Genomic DNA, 25,260 nt, shown 5'->3' with positions numbered 1-25,260 from the left:
AATTCTAATACAATTCCTGGAGAATTAACGGGGCCATCTACACTAGTAAATTTGTCAAGGATGGGGTTACACTTCTGGTTTGTTTTGCTTAGTGTTGTTTTCTGGAAGCCAATTTTAAAGCTCTAGCACGGTGCTCTAATGGTTTTCAGAGTAACATTTCCTTATTAAAGATGAGGGTGCCTGCAGCCATCAGCTTAAGTGCAAATTGAATGCAGCCCTTAGGCTCTTGGAGAGCTGCCAGTAAGTCCTCAGTTAGGCTAAATGTTAGTGGCCCTGAAAAACAGTGTCCTATTAATAGTACAGAACCAGATGTACCCAAATGGATGGATTTGGCAAAATCTCCGTGGAAATTTTTTTTTAAAATGAAAAACATTTTGAAGGAAAAGATGAGTTAGCCTGTGCCCATGTGCTCTACCTTACAGAATAGCATGTTTAGTTGTTGATGTTTGTTTAACCTGTTTATGAAAACAGAATGGAAAGATGGCAAAAAAGTGAAATCAATCACAGCAATACCACAGTGGCTGAATCAATGCTAATGTGACTTATGCTGCTTTTATAATGTTAAGATCAATATACTTTTGCTTTCATTGATTTTTCTTCTTTGAGCACTATATTATGGAGAATCTGTATTTAAAGGTCAGAATAAGACCCAAACAGATAATATTCTCATCTGTATTCAGATAACAATAATTATTATCTTGCTGGCATGCAGTTAGTGTTAGTTCTTGCAATCTATGTGATCACTTGTTGTAAAAGACAGCAAAGAATCCCTGGCCTGTCTCATTTATTTTATAAGCAATTATAATGCCAAGAACAGCCATTGATGCAATATGTTTTGCCAGACAACATTAAGGAAAAGTTTGGAAATGCAACATTGTGCAAGATTTCATACAGTGGCAAATTTCGTGAATTTCTGGGGGCTTTATTGTTTCTTTTTTTCATAGGTTATGGCACTTTACCTTATTTCTATGGGAATGTTGGTGATATTGTTGTAAGTCCCTTGCTGGTGAATTGCTACAAGATTCCACAACTGGAAAACAAGGATTTGGATCTCTTGGGTTTGTCCAGCAGTCAGCTTCTAAGTGTGGAGAATATGATACTCCTAACTATTCAATATCTTGTCCAACTAGGTAAGCAATTTGTCATAAGCACTTGGTTTTATTGGTAATAATCCTTTTATTTTCCATGCCGTCTTTCTGTCCCCTTCAGGGCCAATTTTCTGGCTACTTTTGTGGCTGGAAGAGGTTAAGTGGCTCCATCTAGCGTGTGTGACTTTGCTACTTTATTCCTCAGATCGAAGAAGCAAAGTGAATTTAAAGGCTGATACCGCTTCTGCTCTCCATATGGGGATTGACCAGGTCACCTTTGTGAAATGGATTTGCAATGCAGATAACTCATTTGCTTAGGGTATCAAACCATCAGTTATCACAGGCCCTTCTAAGGACACTTGGTCTGTTTTATTCAGTTTTGTGACAAATGCTGGCAGATGTGTGATCGTTGTCATTGTTTTGTTGACAGCACTGTTTACATGAAAACCACATTTGTTATTCAGACTAAAGCAAGTGACTCGGTGAATATCTCATTCTTGTAAATGTTTTTGAAATGGACTCTTTGCAAGTTTGAGAGCGAACCAGCAAACCACATTTTCTTTCTCTTATTGCAGGCCCAGACATTTTCCTCTACCTTAAAGTAAAAAGAGCAGTGGTAACAGTAAGGTTTTAGAAGTTAATAATGCAAGATAGTGTTGGGAAACTTCCATGGCAGTCTCAGTCTTAACTTTTGTATTTAAAAAGATGCTACTTACCATGGAGGACTGTGAAATGACTTTTGTGAAGAGCATGCTGCATCTGTAATAGCTAATGGTGTGAAATATGCAGATGTTTCAAAAGCAGCACAACTGGTCATAACCTTATGATTTGGGGAACAAATGTGCTCTGTGCAAGTTTCACCCATGAGTTTTTATGCCTTACTGCAGTACTGTAACAGGCAGGAAGGAAGCCATGTTCTGTGTTGTAATACTCTCTAAACGACACGATAGTTTTATTTATCATTCTCTGTCTCAATAGTCCAGTGGATGCCATGTTAGAACTGACAGAGGGTTTATTTTTTACAGACTGAATGTTTTTCTGTTGCTCTTCTCTCAGTGGGCTTAAATCTCGAATTTGAGGTTTCAATCTCTGTTTGTAGGGCCTGCATGTTTAAACCAGCTGCTTCACACAGTTCTGGATTGATACAGGCAGCTTGCAAATTTCCTTCAGAGGAGCATGTAGCAAACTGATATAGCATGTCCAATTAAAAACAAACTATTTATTGAAACTTATGAGTCAGTGAACCACATTCCATGAGCAAGTCTAACCTTAGATGGATGCAGCAAGTCTATACTAGCTGCAAACTAGAGCAGGCTTCATGCAAAGCTTCTGAAGCTGAGCTGTGTCTAGTGAGCACTATGCCTTCAGCATAAAGCAGTTCCCTTATTAGCAGGTGTTTAGTTTGGCTTTTGTTCTTAACTGTGCAAAGCTGAATAGTTTTTCATTTGACCTAATGTGGAAATGGGTGCCAGCACTGTAAGATGAAAGGACCTAACAAGGAGAAAAGTAAAAACATTCTGCAGAGCATGGGGATGAAAACATGTTGCTGGTTTGAATATTGCTGTAAACTTAAAACTGTTGGAGCTGTGACAGCTGTACTGAACTGTAGCCTTTGTCCCATTTTGTTACATCAAAGCAGATTAAAGATGATTGGAGGGCAGCCAGCTTCAAAAGTTTTTGATGAGAAGAAGAGAGCAATACACACGTAAATTAACATTTATTCATGTGAGCCTCTTTTTTTTCTTGAGAAAATAGGACTAAAATATTTGGGTTTTTTTCCAGAGTATATTGCGAAAGAGTAAGATAAAAGCAAAGATAAAAAAGCAGGCAAAAGGATGAAAGATAATCTTGCCTAATTTTTTCAGATCTCACTACTTTTACGAAACATGTTTGCAGATGACTGTGATCGTAGATCATAATAATACTATTTGTGAAAATGCTCCTTTTTTGAAAAAAAAGACATAGCTGAGAATTCCTTTCATTTTTCATGTAAAATTGTGACATTATTGTAGGATGATGCTGTTGTGTTTTCAGAAATCAACTGAGCAACTCATGATAATATTACAAATCAAAGCAAACAAAATAAATGCATTTCTGATGCTTTAGACCTTTTATGAAGACTATACACAGTTAAAGCTGTGATTGCAAGCCATACCATTTCTATAAATAAATTCCACTGACTGTGATAAAGGAATAAGCAATAAAAGATAAAGAGATGTGTTTAAAATTAGTGGTTTTCTTAGTCTGCCTTCTGGACTTATTTGGATTTCACATTTGTTATCTTTGGCAGCATTCATGGTGAAGTATTCTCAAGGTTTTTTTTTTATCATCAAAACGTCCATATTTGCAGTATGGGTTACATTTTATCATCTGTAATCATCAGCTTTTTACTATTGCACCACCATTTCTACAAACACAGTCTATGCAGTGCTAAGGTCTGTGTTTTGGTTTTTCAGGAAGTTTCTGGACCTTCAGTTATACCACCTGTGTAGAATTACAAAATCATTTTCCCTCTTCTCTTGTTGTGGCACATTTGAATCACCTTGACTGTACATGTTGTATGTTGTGGCACTCAGAGGTTTTTTGTAGTTTTAATATCTAAATGTATGCCCAGACTCAAAGCAAGAACAAGTCTCTGCTTTCAGTGGAAGGGATGGTCAGACACTCAAAGCAAGAGCTTATTCCAGGAATTCTCCTGGTCTGAGACGGTTGGAGGAGTAGTCTCTGTTGGATGAACTGTGAAGTTTGTCTACGCAGAAATGTGTGTCATCCAGAAATGGATGATGCTTCAATATGTTGACTTAAATTGTACAGAATCATAGCACAGAATCATAGCAGCACAGAATAACTTAGGCTGAAAAAACTTTAAGATCAGTGAGTCTGGCTGTTAACCCAGCACTGCCAAATTCACCACTAAACCACGGCCCCAAGTGCCACATCCACATGCCTTCTAAACACCTCCAGGGATGGTGACTCAACCACTTCCCTGGGCAGCCTGTTCCCATGCCTGACCACTCTTTCAGTGAAAAAATTTTTCCTAATATCCAACATAAACCTCCCCTGGCACAACTTGAGGCCTTCTCCATTTGTCCTGTCACTTGTTATCTGGAAAAAGAGACCAACCCCCACCTGGCTACAACCTCCTTTCAGATAGTTGTAGAGAGCCTCCTTTTCTCTAGCCTAAAAAACCTCAGCTCCCTCAGCTGCTCCTCATGAGATTTGTGCTCCAGACCTTTCACCAGCTTCGTTGCCCTTTTCTGAACCCACCTCATCAGCTCAGTGTCTTTCTTGTAGTGAAGGGCCCAAAACTGAACACATGATTTGAGGTGCAGCCTCACCAGTGCTGAGTAAAAGGGGACAATCGCTACCCTAGTCCTGCTGGCCACATTATTTCTGATCCAAGCCAGGATGTCATTGGCCTTCTTGGCCACCTTGGAACACTGCTGGCTCATGTTCAGCTGCTGTCGACCAGCACCCTCTGGTCCTTTTCTGCTGGGCAGCTTTCCAGCCACTCTTCCCAAGGCTGTAGTGCTGCATGGGGTTGTTGTGACACAAGGGCAGGACTCGGCGCTTTACTTTGTTGAACCTCGTACAAGTTGGCCTTAGCCCATTGATCCAGCCTGTCCAGATTCCTCTGCAGAGCTTTCCTATCCTGCAGCAGATCAACACTCCCACGCAACTTGGTGTCACCCACAAATTGCCTAAGGGTGCACTCGCACAGAATCACCAATATTCTGAGTTGGAAGGGTCCTACAAGGATCACTGAGTCTAGCTCTTAAAGGAATGGCCCATTGGCATTCACTGCTAACTTGGCATTTTTAGCACTATGCACTAACACATTGAGCTAGTCTCACTTGATCCGCTTGTCCAGACCATCAATTAAACAGACTAACCCAAACACTGAGCCCTGGAGAACACCACCTGTGATAGGACACCAGTTGGATGTAACTCAGATATTAATATTTTATGGTATTGTTTGCTTTGCAGTTTTGTTTTTTGAGGTCAGGATTATCATTTGTGTACTCATTTCTATAGAGAAGCTTCCATGTTCCTTTTTAACTTTGACAGATATGTTTTTTAACCTTGACATATATTTTTTTAAGAAACTGTTCACAATCAATATCAATATCTATCATTTTGTCTTCCATCTTATCTGATATTAGTTCCATTATTTTTCTGGATAGTTGTAGAGAAAGACTGCCATGGCCCAAGTGTGGTATTAAGCACTTCACTAATTTCACAATATTTCCTTATCAGTGTCTTTCTGATAGCTAACTGTTTTTAAGTTTTTCTCATATAAATAATCTGAGGGAAATTCTGTGTGTTCCCATACAGAGAATCTGTCTTATCATTCATACAATTATTTTAATGTTCTTGGATTCATTTAATATTCTTGGACCCTTGTGTCTAAAAGCCTGTCTCTTAGGTAGCCTCCCTCAATCAGCACAAGCTTGCTTTTATTTCTCTTTATTTCCCCTCACATTTTCACGGGTTGAGATGTAGATAAACTTCGTTTCTGCAGAGGAACATTTTTCTCTGCCAATAAATGTCTAATTTTTTCTATTTTAATATCTTCAAAGACCTAGAATGCATGTTTTCTTAGAAGGGAAAATATATTTCCTAAAAAGAGAACTCTAAAGAGAGAATTATGCCCATGCTGTGTTAAATTGGACTCTTCAGAATTTTTCAGTTTGCATCAAAAATGAAAACAGCCTTGCATTTACAAGTCTATAGTTGTCCTACCATCCTATGATAATTGGATGGTGACACTTTCCATATGTTACTTCTCAAAAAGGCAAAATGACAACGGGCAGCAGTTTTTACAGATTCTGTTATTTACCCACAGCCTGCTTCTCACACAACCTTTCTGTTTCCTGCCTTGAAAGAAAACATAAAACCTAAACCAGCATTTCACATATCTCTGGTATTTAAGGCCCCCCCGCCCCATTTTGTCATAGAAAAACAAGCTGCTGAAGTGTGAAGTTGCCTCCTTTGGCACTGATATGAGATCTTAGCAATTTAAGCTATGGTTACTTTTTACTCTGTGTTCATGAATGTTTTTATCTGTTCCTGAGTATCTTTTACAATGAGACAAATTTTACTGAGCAAAATTTTCATTGAAATTGAGTTGGAGAACTGATGCTAAAATCGGATATCTTATATTTCTGTTTTCCAATTCAAGTTCACAATATAGTTCACAAAGTCTGGGGAATGTAAAGATCTAAAGTTGCATATTCTTCTTTATGTTGATGTTTGAAGATTTGCTAAATGAATTCACTTTAGCTAAAGAAGAGGTTAAACATGTTTATTTGCAACCATGCTTAGTTGATTAGTATGCATGATGAGAAAAACCAAAGCAAAGACCACTTGACAGGCTTTGTCCTGTTGCACAGTTGTGATTAGCCTACAAGTATAAGCATTTGTGTTTTCTGCTGTAAAAACATATGGCTGCAGGATTAATCCTTCTGTTCCAGGCAAATGGCACATATTTTCCCACTACCTTGTTCATCCCACCACTTTCTGGATGCAGGAAAGCTAGGAGTAAGATGGAATGCTTCACTGTTAATTAAAAAAAAAAAAAGGCGATGGTGGGAGAGAGTGGCTTCTAAAATGAAAAACCAAGAATAAGCTATGGGGTTAGATATCCATTGAGTAGTGAGTGTTTTTTGAAAATATAAAAAATGTGGCTGAAGGAGCTTTTCAGATCAAGACAGACCTGTGATTATTCCTGGTTCAATAACATTTTGATATGAGATACTGTTCTTCTGTTTGTTTGTTTTCAATGTAGGTCCTGACCAGATACCCCTGAGGGAAGAATTTGAGCAGATCATGTTGAAAGCGATGCAGGAGTTCACTCTGAGAGAGCGATCCTTGCAAATGAGCGCACAGTGTATCTCTGTGTCACCAGGTCAACTCCCTTGGCTTGCCAGGTTAATCGCTAGCGTGTCTCGGGACCTCGTGCATGTGGTTGTTACCCAGAATTCCCTGGCAGAGGGCATCTCGGAGACCTTGAGGTCTCTCAATGAAATGAAACATCAGCAAAAGCTACCAGATTATGTAGTTGCCATTTGTGCATCAAAGATAAGAGGAAATGAGTTCTGTGTAGTAGTTCTAGGTGAGTATATTTGCAGATTGCTTGTGATGCCAAATTAATTTTCTCGATTTATTGATCCAGTTTTTAAATCCCTTTTGTTCTTTTTGTTCTCCTTTGTGTTGTTACACTGCAATGTCACAGTTTATTGTTTCTCCATCAAAACCTGGAGTACTGATGTCCATGAGAATCTAGAAAAATATATCTATGCTACTCATCGCTGCTCTTTGAATGGCCTGAGACTTTGTTTGTGTGATTACGTTAGAAAATACCTTGAAGTGACCCAGTGACAAAATAGTTGGTTTGTCTTTGTTTTGTGGAACAGCTGTGATATTGTACGTGGCAGAGTCTTCTGCAGACTGCTGTAAAACAGAACATGAATTTTATCCTTTCTATCACCTTGATTTTAAATTCTGCATCGGTGACTGGCTCTGATGTTTGTGTGTGTGCCTGAATGTGTCTGCACGGAAGTGAATTTTGACTAGTCATCTTTCCTTTGTAGGCAGATAAATCAATAATGCCAATTTTTTACCTTTTTAACTTTTTTTTCCCCATACTAGGGATAATTACTTTTTCATATTTACCCTGAATCATATAATTTGTCACACAAGCATACAAAATGATGGGCAACAGTTTGCAAAGAGCATGCTAAAATTAGAGCAACTAATTCTTCAGTCACTAGTGAAGTAGACTTGAGACTACTCTCCCAGTCTTCTGGGTAAAGGCAGCGGAGATCCATGACTGAAGATCAGAGTGGCCCACATTTCTAGGATGAAAAGGTTGTACTGACAGTACACTGTATTAAGGTTTGCTCTCACTTTTTTCCCCTTCTTCTCCAGGTCAGTATCAATCTCGGGCACTTGCAGAAAGCATGCTTACCACCAGTGAATTTTTAAAAGAGATCAGTTATGAGCTCATCACAGGGAAAGTTAGTTTCCTGGCATCACATTTCAAAAATACATCTTTAGGTGAGTGGTTCTAAGAAACAGAAGTTCTAGCCAAGACAGTCATGTCATTAGGGTTGGTGTGTCTCCCGTCCAGCAGTTAAAATGCACTGAATACAGCTCTGCCCTCGCCATCGAGAGCATTCTTTCCTTCTCTCCATTCCCTGTGTGTAAAGGAGTGCTTGTCTCCTTCACTTGTGTAGTGCCAGTTACTAATCCTGTAGCAAAATATTTTTAAGAGTTTCTGCTCTTGAATGTGATGGCAGGGCACCCGTGAATGCACAAGTTTTTAGCAAGGTTTTAGAGATTGCTTTATAATGTGTGTTTTTTTATAATCATCAGTTGTTATCAGTAGCTGTAAAGGCACAGAGCTGTGGTTCCTTTTTTTTTTTAATTAATTCAACCAGCAAATCAGTAAATTAGAGTAAAGAGAAAAATATTTTCCCTCCGTCTCTTCCCTGTATCTCCTCTCTTCCGTGTACCTCCACTCCCTTGCCCCTTCACAGATTTGACATCAGCCATGTGAGAACAGTTGTGTGTGTAATTTTCTACGTCCTTTGTCTGAATTGACTTCCAGATAATTTGGTGTTACTGATTCTGATCTAGGTGATGATTTGGACAAACTGCTGGAGAAGATGCTACAGCAGCGAGGGGAAAGTGTCATTATACCTTTTAATGGAGATGTTAGCGAGTGTGTATCATCTCAGGAGGCGATTGCCATGGTTTCTACACAAGAACCAGGTAATTTCTCTTACGTGCAAGATGTGAAATAAGTGAGTAGCTTGTTAAATGTCAAAAGGCATACACCTCAGGGATACACCTCAGAAGAATCCAAGGGCATAATTGCAGTCAGTGTGTCAACCTTAAAATACTAATACTGACAGCTGAATGTAGCAATACAACAGTCTCTCAGACAGAAAATCTCTGTAATAACCTTCAGCAACTTTTTTTTTTTTAATAATTCCTAAGATAAAATATGTTATCTTCTGTTAGATGTTAGGCAGAGTAGAGATGTTTCTTTGTTACAGTGTGGATTAGTCTCACCCTTTTGCACCCAGAAGAATGTAACCTTGAGTTTGAGGCAGAGGGGAACTGTGTTCATGGCCTGATCTCCCAGGTGTCCTCCTGCTTCTTAACTTTTGATGCTCCTCACTTTCTGCATGTAAAATGGTAATACACACTACAGACTTGTGCTCTGGGGCTTAAACTTTTAGGGAATGTGTTTTAAGATCTTGGACTGAACATGCTAGGCAAGCATAATCTATAATTTGTTGACCTGTGTCTTATTCCACCTAATATGATGAGATGCTAAGGTGCAAAAGATGAGCTAGGATTTCTTGTCTAAAAATGCTTATTATAATTTCTCCATTTCAGAATTATTTAATTATTCAGAGTTTTAACCGTACTTTCCTTTTCGTATTACAGAAATGGTAAAAGATGCACTGAGCTGTTGTGAACACTAACATCCTTTTAGGTCTAGTATCAAAGAAAATTCAACCTCCAGTAAAGCTTTTTTTCATATTTTTTTTGTTTATATTAGTTAGCTTAAATTCATCAGCTCAGTGCTAGGTCTGAATGAAAGCAAAATGGTTCATAATCTCCACATGGATCAGGAGATCCAATTAGAAGGGCTGCCAGTTACTTTGATCTGACACCTGCAGAAGGACAAATCTTGAGCTTCCTCACAGGATTAATTTGGAGAATTATCTTTAGATTCTGAGGGTGTTTTTTCTTCTTACTGTTTGCTTTTATTAAAATCTTTATATTTTCTCAAACAATTATTCTGAGTTAGTTTTGTCTTTAAAATATGGCTGTACAATGTTTGAAGCCACTGAGAGTCTGTCTGAACAAAAAAAAAAGAGGAGAAGTAAGTCTCCTAGGCAGTGAGATGAATCTTTCTCTCATAGCAGATCTACTGAAATGGACACCGAGGCAGGTTTGAGCAGGAGATAAGTATGTGCATATACACACACAAACACGTGTCTACGTAAAACTAACATAGTAGAAAAAATTACTTAAAAAAAACCTGTAATGCCATTATAGGATTTAATTTAGTAATCTGCAGTTTGAAAATATTCAGTGGTTAATGAAACATGGACTGTTGGGCATAGAATTTACCTAATGGAAATACTGTAATGGAAAATGCTTTTAATTATGAGGAAACACGAGTGCTCTGGTGCGTCCCTCAGTTCTCTGCATGTAGTGTTATACTGACATTTATTTAAGTATAAATAAATCTGAGACTAAAATTTTGTTAAAAGTCAAGGAACCTCCAAAGAAATAAATGCTCCCCTCCCCCAATAATTGAGATTTATTGCCTAGTTGTATTGTTCATTTTCCCCTCACAACATGTATCACTACCAGTCAGTACATAGACATATGGCTATCTTAGTCATGGCTTAGAGTGGGGCTCCGTACTTTAGAGAAGAGGTGATGTACAAATGAACTTGCAACAGACCTGCTGTCCTGGTAGAGTCTTTTTGGCAGGATTATCAGCATAGGCTTGGTTTCCTCAGATTAATAGCTGTGCTGGCTCCCGGCCCATTGTGCCCAGAGCACAGCAGCCTCAGCACCATGGCTGGTTCTCCCAGCAGGATTGATGGAGGGAAGCTCCTGAAAGAGAACTGCAAGTTTCAGGAGAATATTAGAGTGCTCTCTCTCTCTGTTTTTATTTGTGTACACATGTACATCTTTATATATATATATATGGATGCATATTATGTATGCGTTAGTTCATTTAATGGAATGCTTTTCACTACGTTGGTAATAAGGCTTTCTTGGGTTGCATTGTTAAAAATCCTCGAAACACTTAGGGCATTTTAAAAAACAAGCAGTGCTGTACTTTAGGTCATCTCATATATTACCACATTTTAATCAAAGAAAGAAAGAAAGTTGACATTTGTGATCTGGACCCATCTCTCCAGTGTTGAGATTTATTCTGGTGAGTGGTTATTTTTTTCTGATAATAGAGGGTGGGCTGTTTGGAGGGTCATGTTTATTGGGGGGATGGGAAAGTAAACATGTTTCTTGTTGTGTTTTGTTTTCTTTTTCAAACGAACGCACTCCAGATTTGGATGTTGATACCTTCCAAATTTACCAGCCACAGCTTACAGTTGCCAGAAAGCTCTTGTCCCAGGTTTGTGCTATAGCAGACAGTGGCAATCAGAGCCTGGATCTGGGCCACTTCAGCAAAGTGGACTTCATCGTTATAGTTCCCCGTTCCGAAGTCCTGGTGCAGCAGACCCTTCAACGTATTCGACAATCAGGTAAAAGGGAGGGGAAAGAGGCTGATAAACTAAAGTATGTGATGTTATTAAATCATAGCTGGTATAGATGGGTTTGTATAAATGTATTTTGCATGTCCAGTATTAGCTTCATTGGTTGGTATAATTGATGAATTCTAAACATCTTCCTTTCGTAAGAGAGGGGTCCAAGGTGTACCATGTAAGTGTCAAAAGAAATTGCCGTATTCATGGAAATCTAAGGAATGTATGACCTGGAGAAGCATTAGCAAATGCCACTGTTCAGATCTTTTATCTCCTAGAGCTGTTAGTGCCATTTGTTCTAGGTACACATTTGTGCATACGCTCTCGTACGTATTAGCCCAGATGTATGTGCAGGAAGCTCCTTTATGAGTTAAATAAATGCCTGAGTGATACACGCAAATTGGCACACAATAATTGGCATCCTGGTTCAGATGGTGATTTTTCCTGTCTGGGCTTCTGTGTCAGGCCATGGCTGGTGCCAAATGTTTCCAGAGAAAGAACAGGTTATGTTCCTCCTGAGAATGACCTCTGTCATCCACTCTGTTAGTGACTGACATGTCGCGATAAGCATAAGATTTTCTCTGTGGAGAAAATTACTGTCTAACAAAACTAGGAACTATCTGTGTAAATATTTGGACCTTTGTTCCATTCCTTGTTTCTTCTGACATTGTACTTAATTTGCTGTTACACACTAAACCAGAGGTTTTCTGGTATCTATTTGCAGGTTTTCACATCTACTTTATTTTATTTTTTTAATGAATGAGTTTTATTTTACTTTTTTTGAAACTATTTTTTAAAATCATTAAGACACTGGAAAATACATCAGTAACTCAAAATTCAGAGTAGTCTGTTGCTACTTTAATTTAAATGCCATTCAAGGTTGTATAGATTACATCATGCCTACTTTTTGAATATGATGGCAATATAGCATTACAACTACTCTCTGCTAAAGAGTAGTTGTATTGACACAAATATTGCAGCATGAAATGCGTGAGAGCGTGAAAAATATTATATGATACTAGTGAGAGCCAGTTTTATATAAATTTATGATTTTTGCAAAGGAAAGGTCAGGATAACTTCTTCTGACTCAAAAAGTATTAATATATGAGCTAAATGTGGGCAGGTTTAGCCTAGGGTCATGGAGCATAGCCAACTGAGTGCTGCTCTGGAAATCTTTGTGGAGGCCTGATTTTTTTCCCCCCCTTTTTTGGTAAGGTGGTTTTTAAAGGTCTTCAGGCACTTTTTGGAGGAAATCCAGAAACCAAGAAGTGCATTTCGGCCTCCACTGTGAGTGAAAATGAATTTGGATAATCATCTCATTACTAGGGCTTATCAATGATTTGGCTAAATCCTGATATTGACAGACCAAGTGGCAACCTGCCATTGACCCTTCATTTTTGGATGCACTCAAAGGAAAAGATTTTTGTTGTATTCTTATTTTTGACAGGTGTCCTTGTGGACTTGGGCCTAGAAGACAATGGAACAGCATATCAGAAAGCCGAGAAATATGTGGTTCGTCTAGACAATGAGATTCAAACAAAATTTGAAGTTTTCATGAGACGAGTGAAGCAAAATCCCTATACACTCTTCGTGCTGGTTCATGACAATGCCCACGTGGATTTAACAAGGTAGCTGCTTCAATCTACCAAAGGAAAACCCTCCTCTCCCAGTATCTTCACTTAGGTTTTTCGAAAGACCTACCATCTTAGACACCCAATGCTTTCTCTAAGGCATTTTTAAGGCGTTTTGTGCCTTAAAATTGGAAATAATCTTTTTTGTTTGCCTATGATATTTGCTAACTAATTCTGATTCAGATGAAGACAGGTGAGACTAGTTTCAGATGATTGGATCCCTAACAAGACTGTTTGTAGGAGTATGTGCTATGGTACTGAAGTCAGGAAAAAGGGTTGAATTTTTCAACTTGCTTTGTTGTTCTTGTCTTTCGTTCCTATTCCTCTCCTTTTTCTGTTTTCAAACCCAAATGTCTCCCATGTTCACAAGTTGATCATGCTTTATTTTATGTTTTTATACTTGATGATAGTGTTACTTTCAATATAAGGAGACTTAGAGAGATTTAACTCTTTTCATTGTATGAAAGATGCCATATGCCATAGGTACTGTCAGAAAAGGATTTTAAAAACCAGCTGTACTGAATTTGGCCAGCTTTAGGTCTAAACACAACATGTACACACGTTGCAGAGACATTTCTTCACACTGAATCACAACCTTACCTTGGAAGAAGAAAAAAAGAAATAAAGCTAATTATTCTGCTCTTTTTCCATGTGTAAACTTAGGAGAATAATCTTAATGTGATTCAAACACAGCGTGTAAGGTTATGGGATTCATTTCAATATCAGAGATAGTGGAAGATATTCCTGCCCACGACAGAGGGCTTGGAACTAGGTGATCTTTAAGGTCCCTTCCAACCCAAACCATTCCATAGTTCTATAATAAACAAAATAATGTCCTTGAAGGACAGCTGAAAATAGACAAAAGCAAGCTGATTTTCCCCATCACATTTTTGTTACTGTCTTTGCTGTACTCTGAATTTGGAAGTCCTGAATATATCCTGGAAGTGAAGGTAGGTCCAGGAGCTGGAAATCAGGACATCAGACTTTTAGGTTCCCCAGTCTTAGAGAAATTTGTTGTTTCAGGCTGGGAAAGCCACTGGATTTTGTAAAATCAGTACTATACCTCCACAGCTCATGGAACAGCGTTTTTCAGTGAAAGGGAGTTCATCACCTTTGGCTTACTTTTTGTTTCCTCCATCTGATGCTTTTTTAAATTGGCACACTAATCTACCTTCTCATTGTTGGCAGATTTTGATCCTTTGTTTAGGTGTTTGTTGGGGTTTTTTCCTTCTGTTGCCTGAGTCTACCCACAGAGAACACTCAAATGGTTTTTGACATCTTTTACCCTTCCAAAGAGATTTTTTGAGCTGTGATTCTCAGTGGCATGGTTGATCGGAGATTTTTCTGCAGGAAGAGAGGATTGAATCTCAGGATGTCAGTAAGGCAATTCTTTGCATTCTTATTTCTGCAGTGCCATTTCAAGTTCCCTGTCACATGGTGAGCCTAATCATGGTCTGGCTGATAGAGTTATTAATTGCAGGGAGGTGCTTGAAGCATTCAACCTCCTTGTTCTTCAGGTCAGCTCTTTTCCTTATGCCTTGCAAACTCAGCAGTCCAGGATCAGTTCTAGCAATGAGGTACATTGGATACAATCTGACACTGTGGTAAGTGCTCGTTAATTTTAACTGTGAATTTTAATGTGGACTTCACACCTACCAGAAACTAGAAGATGTGTGTTTTAGGGGAGAGCTCCTCCTCTGCTGGAGTTTATTCTCTCAGATTCCAGATGCACAGCCCTGGGACACTGGTGGAAGAGGCAGCACTGACATGTAGGACCAGGAGATACACATCTTTGTCCAGTCACATAAGATGAGACCCTACTTTCTGTGCTTTGGTCAGACAAAGCTATGTGGACTTGTCATAAAGCTCTGGAGCTGGCTTTCCCTTTTCAGGCAGTCTGACTTTTGGCTGTAAGCTCTGTGTCACACAGCCTGTCAAGTCTGCTCATTATCTTTCTGGTACTAATAAAAGTTGTGTGCTAGGTTAACAAGTTTTGGTGTAGTGGGTGCTGTCATTATGCAGAGGAGAAAACCTGTTGGATATTCTGCACCATTAACTTCTTTTATAATTTCAGCTAGCTGATTTTGAGGATGTTTTGGCTAAATCTGCTTAAAAATAGCATTTTTTCCTTTTTCTTGTTTGGGATATTTGTATCAAATTTGACTTTACTGTGTTGAGTGGACCATTGGTTTCTGCAAAGTGTATTAAAGTGATAGCTGTAAAAAAATAGTTAAAGTAAAACCAGGGAGTGAATGAATATTTTAAATTTGCTTTTTGGTTGATTTGGTTAATATACGCCATGAGGTGGCCTTGTGTAAAATGGTCTAGACAATTTTTTGTTTCCCAAAAGTAAAAAATCAACAACTTTCAGTCTTCTGAAAAAAGGGGAGACTGTATGTGATTATTCATTCCTAGAAGTTACTGCTGATGTAAATGCACCAGAGAACATGCTGTGCTTCCAACAAGGACCTCATGAAATTTGAGACACAAATATTCTGCCTTTCTGATAGCTGTCTGCAGATTTACATTCCAGGAAAAAAATTATTAGTTTCTGGTTGCCATTAGAGGTGTATAGAATAGGAAAATCAGGAACAACTTTGGAAATTAATAATCCTTCTCTTTTCAGGTTCTGCTTTAAATAGAAATGAGATGACAGTTGTCAGTAGATATAAAACCCGAGATAGGGAGTCAGAAAATAATTAGCAGGATTCTAGAAAGCCCCTGCAGTCACAGGTAGGAGATATGGTGAAAAATTTGCAAGGAGCAACATCTATCTTTGCTAGCCATAGACAAATAATAAGCTAAGTAAAAAAAAAATTTACATTTTATTATATTCTTTGAAACAAATACATAGCATCACTAAGGCAGAATGGATAAAAGGAAAGGCTACTTTTGTTTGGGTTTGCTTTCCACCTATTTTTTTAAAATTAGACAAGAAATTAAATTTGTACCAGTTTTCCTTATATTTTTTGCTATTTGTGTATGGAACAGGATGATGCAGCAAGTGAAGACAAGTTATACTTTGGTTTGAATGAATACAGCAAATCCCTCCAGTGGGGAGTCACAAGTCCCCTTTTGAGATGTGATGAAACCTTTGAAAAAATGGTCAACACACTTTTAGAAAGGTAAATAGTAACATGGGAACTTGAGATTCTGCTTATTTGGGATCTTAGATATCTTTATGAACCCCATCACAGGGGATGAAGACATGATGACCTTTAACACTGATCCTGGAATCCATGAATTATGTGCAATTTTTATTTTAGTGACAAATTTAGTGCTGTTGAAGAAGGAGGGGATATCCTTCATTTGTTTAGACAAGAGATTGGGCCTGTTCAGCAGCAATATGGGCTCAGCTGTGCTACTCTCCTCTTTTGGCTAAGCCCTGCCTATGCTGAGAAGGTACTAGAGGTCTCATAACTCACCATTTCTGGTGTCTCTCTTGTTGGGACTGCTAACACACTTGGCAGTGGTGGCCCAGGTGAGGCACATAATTTCAAAAATGTCATTTTTGTTATTTCACTGATTGGCTATGATTTTGGTCCCTGCAACTCAGAGCTTGTTAGTACCCTGCAAATGCCTGAACAAGCTACTTTCCTGGCATATCTCCAAGATATAATTTCAGTGTGCACATCACAGGAATGAAGGAAGCACTGTCATTTCCAGCAGTGTGGAGTTAATCAGCTCTGCATATCAGCAGGACAGATCCCTTTGATCTGTAGTTCTCGTATCTTGATATTGTAACTGTAACGGGATTGTTCTGTCTACAATATCTACAATACTGGTTTTCCTATTTTAATTAGATCAACATAATAATTATAAATATACCTATATTTATTAAGTAAAATACAATATCAAATGTGTTAAATTTGCAACATGAATAAATAATTAAGCACACCATTAATATTTATTATTATCTAAAAATATGAAAGTAATTAATATGATGAGTAATAATAATAATAAGGTCAGTTCTTTAGGCTTCTAGTATTTCTGGTCAAATCCAACACAAGTGGTCACAATGACTCTGTTTCTGTTCTTAAAATGTGGATGGGAGAAAGGGTGAAGGAGGATTTGTGTATGTACAAATAACAATATGAGATGAGGATGAGAGTAGAAATTGATGGCAGGATATGTTTTTGTGTCACAGTTTATCAATTTAGCCTCTGTTTTTAAGAAACTGGGCTATTCTGTCTGAGTGGGTGAACCATTCAAGCTTACAAGCTGAAAACATTGCAGACATTTTTGTATAATAAGAAAGGCTCCATTTGTTTTAGTTGCAGAAGTGCAGTGGATACTTTTCTGGCAGGAAGAGTAAGAAGTGTTTTAAAAATATACTGATTTAATGACTGGCTTATGGTATCCAAAGTGAATTACTGTACCTACTGGTTAACACAACACGAAACTTTCTTCAAAGCCATGCGGTCCTGGGCTTTGGCTGATCTTTAGACATTACTGTGATTTCGCATGTGCTAATGTAGAGCTATATCTCCTCAAAGGTACCCCCGGCTGCACAGCATGGTGATTCGCTGCTACCTTCTCATTCAGCAGTATTCCCAAGCTCTGATGGCTCTCACCACAATGGCATCACTGAGAGATCACAGCACACCCGAAACGCTCAGCATAATGGATGACCTTATCACTTCTCCAGGAAAGGATAAGAATGGCTGTGGCCACATGCTTGTCATTAGGGTGCCATCGGTGCAGCTGGCCATGCTGGCCAAGGAGAGGTTACAAGAAGTAAGAGACAAGTTGGGACTGCAGTATCGTTTTGAGATCCTCCTTGGGAATCCTGCCTCAGAGCTTACTGTTGCGAAACACTTCGTGACACGGCTGAAGGTAGGCAGAACCTAAATATTTGCTTGTATGCTCACTGTGGTCATCTGACTGTTGTAATTGCTTTGTGTTTATTCCCACATGTTTATAGGTTAATTATTCTATAGGAAAAGGATGTGTGTCCTGTATCTGTCTCTGTTGAATGTATTTCTGTACTTTTGAGCATAAGTGATACAGAAACTTGGAACAAACCTGAATTGTTACTGGTCCATGGAGTCAAACACCAGATGTTATCTCACTTCTTAAAGTTGAATAACAGCATGCATCAGATAGGGTTCATCTCTGAAAGCAGAGCTCAGGTGTCCGTAGGCAAACTAACTATTTCCACCAACTTATCTGTCTGCCCAGTGTATCTGTTATCTGCTCTGTCCATCCATCTTCTGCCCTTCTGATAACTGGTAAAGTATGCTGTTTACCATAGACTTCTTTTCTCAAACTCCTGCATGCTGAAAGCCTCTTCTGCCCAGCATATATGCACCAGGCTAAACTTTTGCATGGATTTGCAGGAGCATGGTTTAACTAGCCAAAACCACTTCCTGAATGAACCTCACTACATTAAACAAAGTATGAATTGTTATATATTACATATTAGTATACATTAAATATGTAATAATAATATTAGTATACATTAAACAAAGAAATGGGTTGCCTGCCTTAAGTATCAGGCTGAAAGTAGTACTGGTTATCTGTCCTGAACCTTGCTCTGTCACAGAAAGATTCTGTTTCTACTGTAAGTTATACAGTGTATTCAAAACCACACAGAAGAGGAATGAATTTTGTAAGCCTTTCCTAGAGAGCTTGGATACAGCCAAAGGCAGATAAAATGTCCTTTAAAGAAGTTACGAACACTGCTTATCAAACCTTATCTGCAGTGGGAGAGGGAAAAGAGGAAAGTAGTCATAAAATGAGAAAATGACAGATGAGATAGCAGCTCTGTGCTGATGGATTTTTTTGGATAGGCATTAATTCCAACCTTAAATCGTTCTGGATTGAGTTCTGTGAGGACTTCTTTGAAATCCTTTGCTGTAATGGGTTGCAGCCCTTACATAATGCTGGAACAGCCTGTGAGGCCTTTAGAGTAGATCGGGATTGACTGTGGAGCTGTTGCAGGTGAATATTCATGTAGATATTGGTCTGGAATACTTGTGACTGCTGTCACAAGTATAGAGGCCATGTTGATGAGAACACAGCTGCGCTGGGCAGGGCACGTCTCCAGGATGAAGGACCACCGCCTCCCTAAGATCTTGCTCTATGGTGAACTTGCCATCGACTGCCGCAAGAGAGGAGCCCCGAAGAAAAGATACAAGGACTCCCTGAAACAACATCTCAGCCTTGACCATATTGATCACCATAACTGGTCTACTCTGGCCTCCAATCGGGAGGTCTGGAGACACACCATCTATAACGCTGCCGTTTCCTTTGAGAACACACGCAGGATCACTCTTGAGGAGAAAAGGCAACGCAGAAAGAACCATGTTTTGCAGAATACACCACCTAAGGAGTCTTTCTGCTGTGCCTTTTGCAATCGGATATGTCTGTCTCATACTGGCCTCATAATTCACCAACGTGCCTGTAACAAATGTGGATAGAGCCTTCCCAAATCTTCGTTCACGAAGCCCAGTCATGATGATGATTGGTCTGGAATAGAGGAATTTTATCAGAAGGAAAATGAAAAACCTTCTAAATAATTCTTCTTATTCCTCTCTCCAGAACATAAGATGCATTTTTGGACTAAACAAAGCTGTAGGATTCTGGACTTGTTTCTTTCCTTGCAGGTTTCTAGGAAAAAAGCCCTCAAATCCGAACCATGCATATGAAGGGAGTGAGGAGAGGAATTTAGTTGCCCAAATATAAGCCTGTAGTGTCTTTTTAGGTGAGGTGTCCCAGTAGCACTTCGAAATTCTAAAGGTTGCCTCTGAGTCTTGTGCTGTGCTACCATACCTGCTAGTCTGGTGCCTGAAATAGCACAGGATATCTGAAATGGTGTGAGCATATGTTTGGGAAACTGAATCCCATTATAAAATTCATCAGCCACACTACTATCGAGTCTAATTTATTGCAGACAATTTTGGTTTAGTCTCCATGCTGCTTGGTATTTGTTCTGATGTCAGGTGGAGTACTGAAGCTGGAGGACTAGAGCAGGTGGGGAGGTGATTGCTGCCTGCTTTCACTACAAGCACCCAGACCCTTTTTTGGGTGTGTGTGGGGAGAGAGCAATATGGAGCTACTGAGTGCTTTCTGGTGAGGCTGAGGCTCAAAATGCTGGTCCCACCAATAAATGCTCTTGGCTTCAGGGAGGATGAGACTTCATCATAACCTTTTTCAGGGACAGGGAAGGAAACTTTATAGCTCTTAGTGACCCCAGTTGAAAAGTTTGACTTAACTTAGCCTCCTTCTAAGAGGGCATTAGCAGGGTATGTGGTCTCACAGCAGGGCAGGGAGGGTGGGCAACTGTCTCTGCAGTGCTGGTGGCTGGACTGTTCCCCTCTCAGTCAGATGAGCCTGCTGGCCAACCAGACAGGTCATTCCTCTCCATCAGGGAGCCAGAGGTACAGAATGAAAGAAGAGATGGAAAACAATTTAAATAACTATTTTGCTGACTAGGGATACTGTCATGGCATAGTCTTTAACATGAATCAAACTGTTTGGGAGGAATTCAGAAGTGAGGAGCCCTGAGGGCTGCACTTCTCTGCCCTTCCTGAGTAAAATGGTCAAGAAATATATCTTCTGAATGCAAGTTTACAGCTCAAAGCTCCAGGCACTCAAGCTTCTTTTTAGGTCCTTATGCCAGCAAAAAGAAAATCAGCTTTGTATCTTCCCGTATTTCAATTTCTAATCATGCACTTTCACAGAAATTTCCATCATTGGAGAGGCAGGGTGGCAGGTGACACACAGCCAGACTAACCCCATTGAGCCAGAAATTATCTCTCTGCTACCGAGGCTGCTTTACTGAGTCAGAAGATATTGCTAAGTCACTGGAGAAATAAATTTTTTCAGTAAACTCTGCTGAACCAAGGGGACTGAAGGGTAAAATGACATGGGACCAACGCTACCAACCTTTCCAGTGCTAAGGGAAAATGCTGCAGTTTTGTGGTCTCGGGCCTTGGTAGACTGTAGGTGAGGAGTCCTTTCTGGTGGGATTAACCCCAGTGAAAGGTAAAATGTTTTTCTTTCATGCAGTCTTTCATTATATAGAATAATTAGGCAAGGTTCTTTGAACCATTTTCACACTCCACTTGAAAGTCTTTCTTTAGCTTTACATTAATTCAAAGACCTTTTATCTGTGCCAGCTTGAAATTGAGGGCATCAACTGCATTTTTCTCTGACAGATCACAGTAATACACCAGATGTATGTTTCCAGCAGTGAATAATATATGCTATACATCCTTTTGCTTTGTATTTAATGCTTAGCTAACAGTTGGCTACCATAAAACAAATGCATGCCTGTACCCAAGGTCTCCTTCCAGTTGGCTGTTGAGTAAGCAAACCGTGTATACAAAGAAAAAACTGGAACTGATGAAGAAAATAACCAGGTGAATATTTAGAAGAAGTCATTTAGAAGTCACTGCAATTTTCTCTGTTCACAGGCTTGGAGGGGCAATGAGCAGGATGACTGGATTCCTCGCACCTATCAGGATCTGGAAGGTCTACCTTGCATTGTTATTCTAACTGGCAAAGACCCTCTGGGAGAAACTTTCCCCAGGTGCTGTTATTACCTCTATCAATATGATTGTTTTCTAGCATGTTTAGATGAGTTGGGGGGTGAATAAGTGGTTTGATACCATCTGGCTACTTTTTCACAAAAAAAGTGTATTTTTGAATACTTTATTTGGTAACTGTTTAAAGTTTTGGAAAGTGTAGTTTGTGAAAATTAATGCTACTATACTTAGACACTATATAGTGTCTCTGCAAAGTACCAAGGAACATAACTTATGTGATGAATATTTAAAAATATTTTTATATTTATGGACTAATAAAATAGTTCATGAATATTTAGTAAGCAATTACAGATAGGGAGTATTCTTCAAAGCCAGAGAAAACAAAATTTCATTTTTTCTTGTGTTGGGTTTTCTAGGTCGTTGAAATACTGTGACCTTCGGCTAATTGACTCAAGCTACTTAACTCGTACTGCCTTAGAGCAGGAAGTGGGCTTGGCATGCTGCTACGTCTCAAAGGAGGCAATTCGAGGGCCTATTATTGCTCTTGACCTCAGTGAGAAGGAGCAGGAGAAGGCTAATGGTAGCGAGAATGACTCTGATGAGCTGCTGATAGACTTGGACCGACCCCAGAGTAATAGCAGCGCTGTCACTGGAACCTCAGGTCAGTTATTCTGCTGTTGGTCTGAAAAACAAGTTTTTATTCCTACATCACTGGAAGCTGAATGCAAACATTAAGATGTTTACTCAAATGTGGGTTGCTTAGCTGTATCCTGCTGCAGGCTAGACAATGAAATGTTAGTTGCAGATTTTTCCCACGGTGAGCAATTTTCCTGTCTACTGCTAAAAGAAGATGGTGTTTCAGTGGGAGGGATGATATACCATAGCTAAGGGTGCCTTGTGATTTTTATTTTTAAACTTACATTTCACGTTTGGTGCTAGCTTTGTCCAGTGGATCCTGAAAAGATCTTAAAAATCAGAATAAAAAAGGCTAGTATAAAATTCTAGCAATAGAAAAATGGTCTGTAACTGGAAGTAGGTATGGGTGAGAATGGATATTTGCCTCCTTGCCAAGACCAACAGAATGGTTGGGTCTTGCCCTACCTCTTCAGGCATCAGTGAAACCTCACCTCTCATCAAGCTTTCTTTTCTTTGCATTCCACAAACACTTCTGGGTCCTTCCCTTTGTTTCCGTATGAGTTTGAGGTATTAAGACAGCTGAACTGGATCTTTGCCATGCATCAGATCTTCCCATACACTAACTAAACCTGATTGGTATGGAGGAGGGAGCAGAGCCCAGTTCACATGAAATAAATGCTCTGTTCTTCATAGAAAGAAAGGTGAAATGGGTCCATGTATACAGCGGTTTGTTAAACCTGACTTTCAGAAGGTTGTGCCATGAAATGCCAAATCCTAGATGCCAAATGATAGCTCTCATACAAAGCTTAGGATTGAAGCCTTGGACTCTGAACCCTGTAGCAGTAGGGCCTTTGCCTCTCCAGCAAGAGGGGATAGATGGATGTAAATGATTTCTTTTTACATGGTGAAACACTGACCTAAGCCCCAGCAGCACTCATTGAACAGAAGTATTTGTGGGTTAGCATTGTCTCGTAGATCAAATGAATCGTGGTTTTCTTATGTCAGTCACTATCTGTGACCCCTGGTGGTCTAGTGGTCAGGATGCGGCGCTCTCAACGCTGCGGCCCGGGTTCGATTCCTGGTCAGGGAAACTCCCCTGGGCAGATGGAGCTCGTCAGCCCTGTAAGGTCATCCATCTAAGAGAAGGTCACTCTAAACAAACCTACATCCTGAGGACCTCGCTGCCACTGTCCAAGCTTTGCTCGGCCCCGGCAGATGAACCTTAGGATTAAAGGGAGGGCTCAGTTCAGCGCACACTGTGTCTCACCTAAAAAATCCACTGCGCAGGCTGGAAGGGTTAATGACCTTTCCCAAATCTTCGCTCGCGAAGACTGGCCATACACACTATCTGTTCATTGTGTGCTCTTTGTTTCCCAGGTTCCCTGGCTGACAATGGCGTGAGCTCCTCAAGTGCGGCAGACAAGTCTCAGAAGCAGGCACCATCACTTAACTTTCAGGCTGTGGCACACAGCTCAGTAGATGAGGGAACTTACTCCAGTTTTACAGCTGGAGAGACCCTGAAACAAGAATGCGACTCCCTGGGTAACCAGATGGCGAGCAGCACCACTTCGAAACTGTCATCACTGTCTTCAGTCTCCCAAATGTTTCAGTGGCCTGCCCATTCCGCCAAAGACAGCAAGGCCCTCCGCGTTGCCCTGCCACGCATTGTCATCCTGTCCAAAGCTGCCTACTGTCTCCTAAGCTCACAGAAAAGTGGGAACTTGCCTTCCTCCTCTTCCCTCCTGCCTCATGCTGATGTGTCTTGGCTGAGCTCTCTAAGGCCTCTGCTTCACAAGGACATGAACAGTGAAGAGCAGTCTCTGTACTACAGGCAGTGGACAACAGCCCGGCAGCACCATGCGGACTTCAGCAATCAGGGTGAGGCGTCTGGTGCCAGGAGCTTTCACCCCAGGCGACTGCTTTTGACAGGACCACCACAAGTAAGAGCACATCTCCTTCCTCTTGCCTTTTTAGCAGTCTGAGAGGGCCAGTGATGAGGACTGTAGTTCGTACTGTAAAGTTACCCACAGTAATGTGTTTCAAGGTCAAAAGTCAAAGTCAAATTTTAAGGCTAAGTCCATGCTGGAAGTGGTAAGGAGAGGAAGGGTGATGCTGTATGTCTTGTTTTAGCCTAAATGAAATACAGGTGGATGGCACCTGGTGTAACATTGCCATGAGCAGGTCAGGAGGGAAGCAGTTATCGCTGCCAGTTTCCCTGCGTACAGAAGTGACACAGGCTGTGGGCCAGTTTGTGCAACTGAGTAAAACTGTTCAGCATAATGGGGAATATTATGTCTTGCAATACTTTCAGGCAGAGCTGAAAACAGAGCTTTGGAGTAAGCCCAAAGATATTTATCCTGAAATTTACCCTCCCATTGTAGTAGTTTGAGTTGGCATTTAGGCTTTTTTCCATCTCTGGCTCAGGTTGGAAAGACTGGTTCATACTTGCAGTTCCTAAGGATTCTCTTCCGCATGCTGATCCGGTTGCTGGAAGTGGATGTGTATGACGAAGAAGAGATTAATGCCAGTAAGTATTTAGTAGGCATTCTTAATATGCATCATAAGGAGACTGTGTTATGCATTATTTAGCAGTGAAATTTTTAGGCTTACTGAAAGACTATAAATTACACCTACTACATGTCCTGTCTATTGGTGTGTAGCTAGACACCTTGCTCTAGGTGTCTGCATATATTTCAATATAGATTAATAAAAAAGTAAATTTTATATTGGGCTTAGCTGAGAGCTATCAAATGTGTTTTGGATTGATATATTTGTATAGAACTAAAATGAAAGTGAGCACAAAACCGTGAATGTAAATGGGCATCTGCCCACGTTATCTCCCCTTGCAAGTTTTTAAGAATTGAGTGCTTTTAAGCAGACAGGACATTTAACACTTGTGTTTATTTATAAATTATATACCAATTTTCAGTTAGACTATTTCCTGTCTGCAATTTGCAGATCTTACGCTGAGGATAAAAGGCAAGAGGAGTCTCTTTGGATCTGTGCTCATTTGACAGATCTCACAGATCAATTAGCTGCTGTGACAGGACTTTCCTTGAGAAGAACAAAACCTTTTAAGAATTATTCATCTTCATGGTGTTCTTTACAGTAC

General features: G+C 39.8%; 1 protein-coding gene across 5 annotated transcripts in view; it reads left to right on the top strand.

Moving 5' to 3' along the window:
• Positions 1-25,260, top strand: part of GREB1L (GREB1 like retinoic acid receptor coactivator) — a 138,912-nt gene that overhangs the window by 97,266 nt on the left and 16,386 nt on the right. For all 5 annotated transcript variants that reach the window (XM_027731256.2, XM_027731258.2, XM_027731257.2 and 2 more), the window contains 13 exons: positions 945-1,130; positions 6,877-7,203; positions 8,019-8,147; positions 8,730-8,864; positions 11,192-11,389; positions 12,837-13,017; positions 14,432-14,624; positions 16,012-16,145; positions 17,517-17,856; positions 21,441-21,556; positions 21,929-22,173; positions 23,526-24,088; positions 24,573-24,675. In XM_027731256.2, the coding sequence (XP_027587057.2) occupies positions 945-1,130; positions 6,877-7,203; positions 8,019-8,147; positions 8,730-8,864; positions 11,192-11,389; positions 12,837-13,017; positions 14,432-14,624; positions 16,012-16,145; positions 17,517-17,856; positions 21,441-21,556; positions 21,929-22,173; positions 23,526-24,088; positions 24,573-24,675 (2,850 nt within the window). The remainder of the gene's footprint in view (positions 1-944; positions 1,131-6,876; positions 7,204-8,018; positions 8,148-8,729; positions 8,865-11,191; positions 11,390-12,836; positions 13,018-14,431; positions 14,625-16,011; positions 16,146-17,516; positions 17,857-21,440; positions 21,557-21,928; positions 22,174-23,525; positions 24,089-24,572; positions 24,676-25,260) is intronic.

This window comes from Pipra filicauda, unplaced genomic scaffold (genome assembly GCF_003945595.2).
Source record: "Pipra filicauda isolate LSUMZ 115617 unplaced genomic scaffold, ASM394559v2 scaffold154_size2910363_pilon, whole genome shotgun sequence".
Classification (NCBI taxonomy): Eukaryota; Metazoa; Chordata; class Aves; order Passeriformes; family Pipridae; genus Pipra; species Pipra filicauda.
The sequence above is the reverse complement of the archived record's forward strand: the minus strand, read 5'-3'. Positions and strand labels throughout refer to the sequence as shown.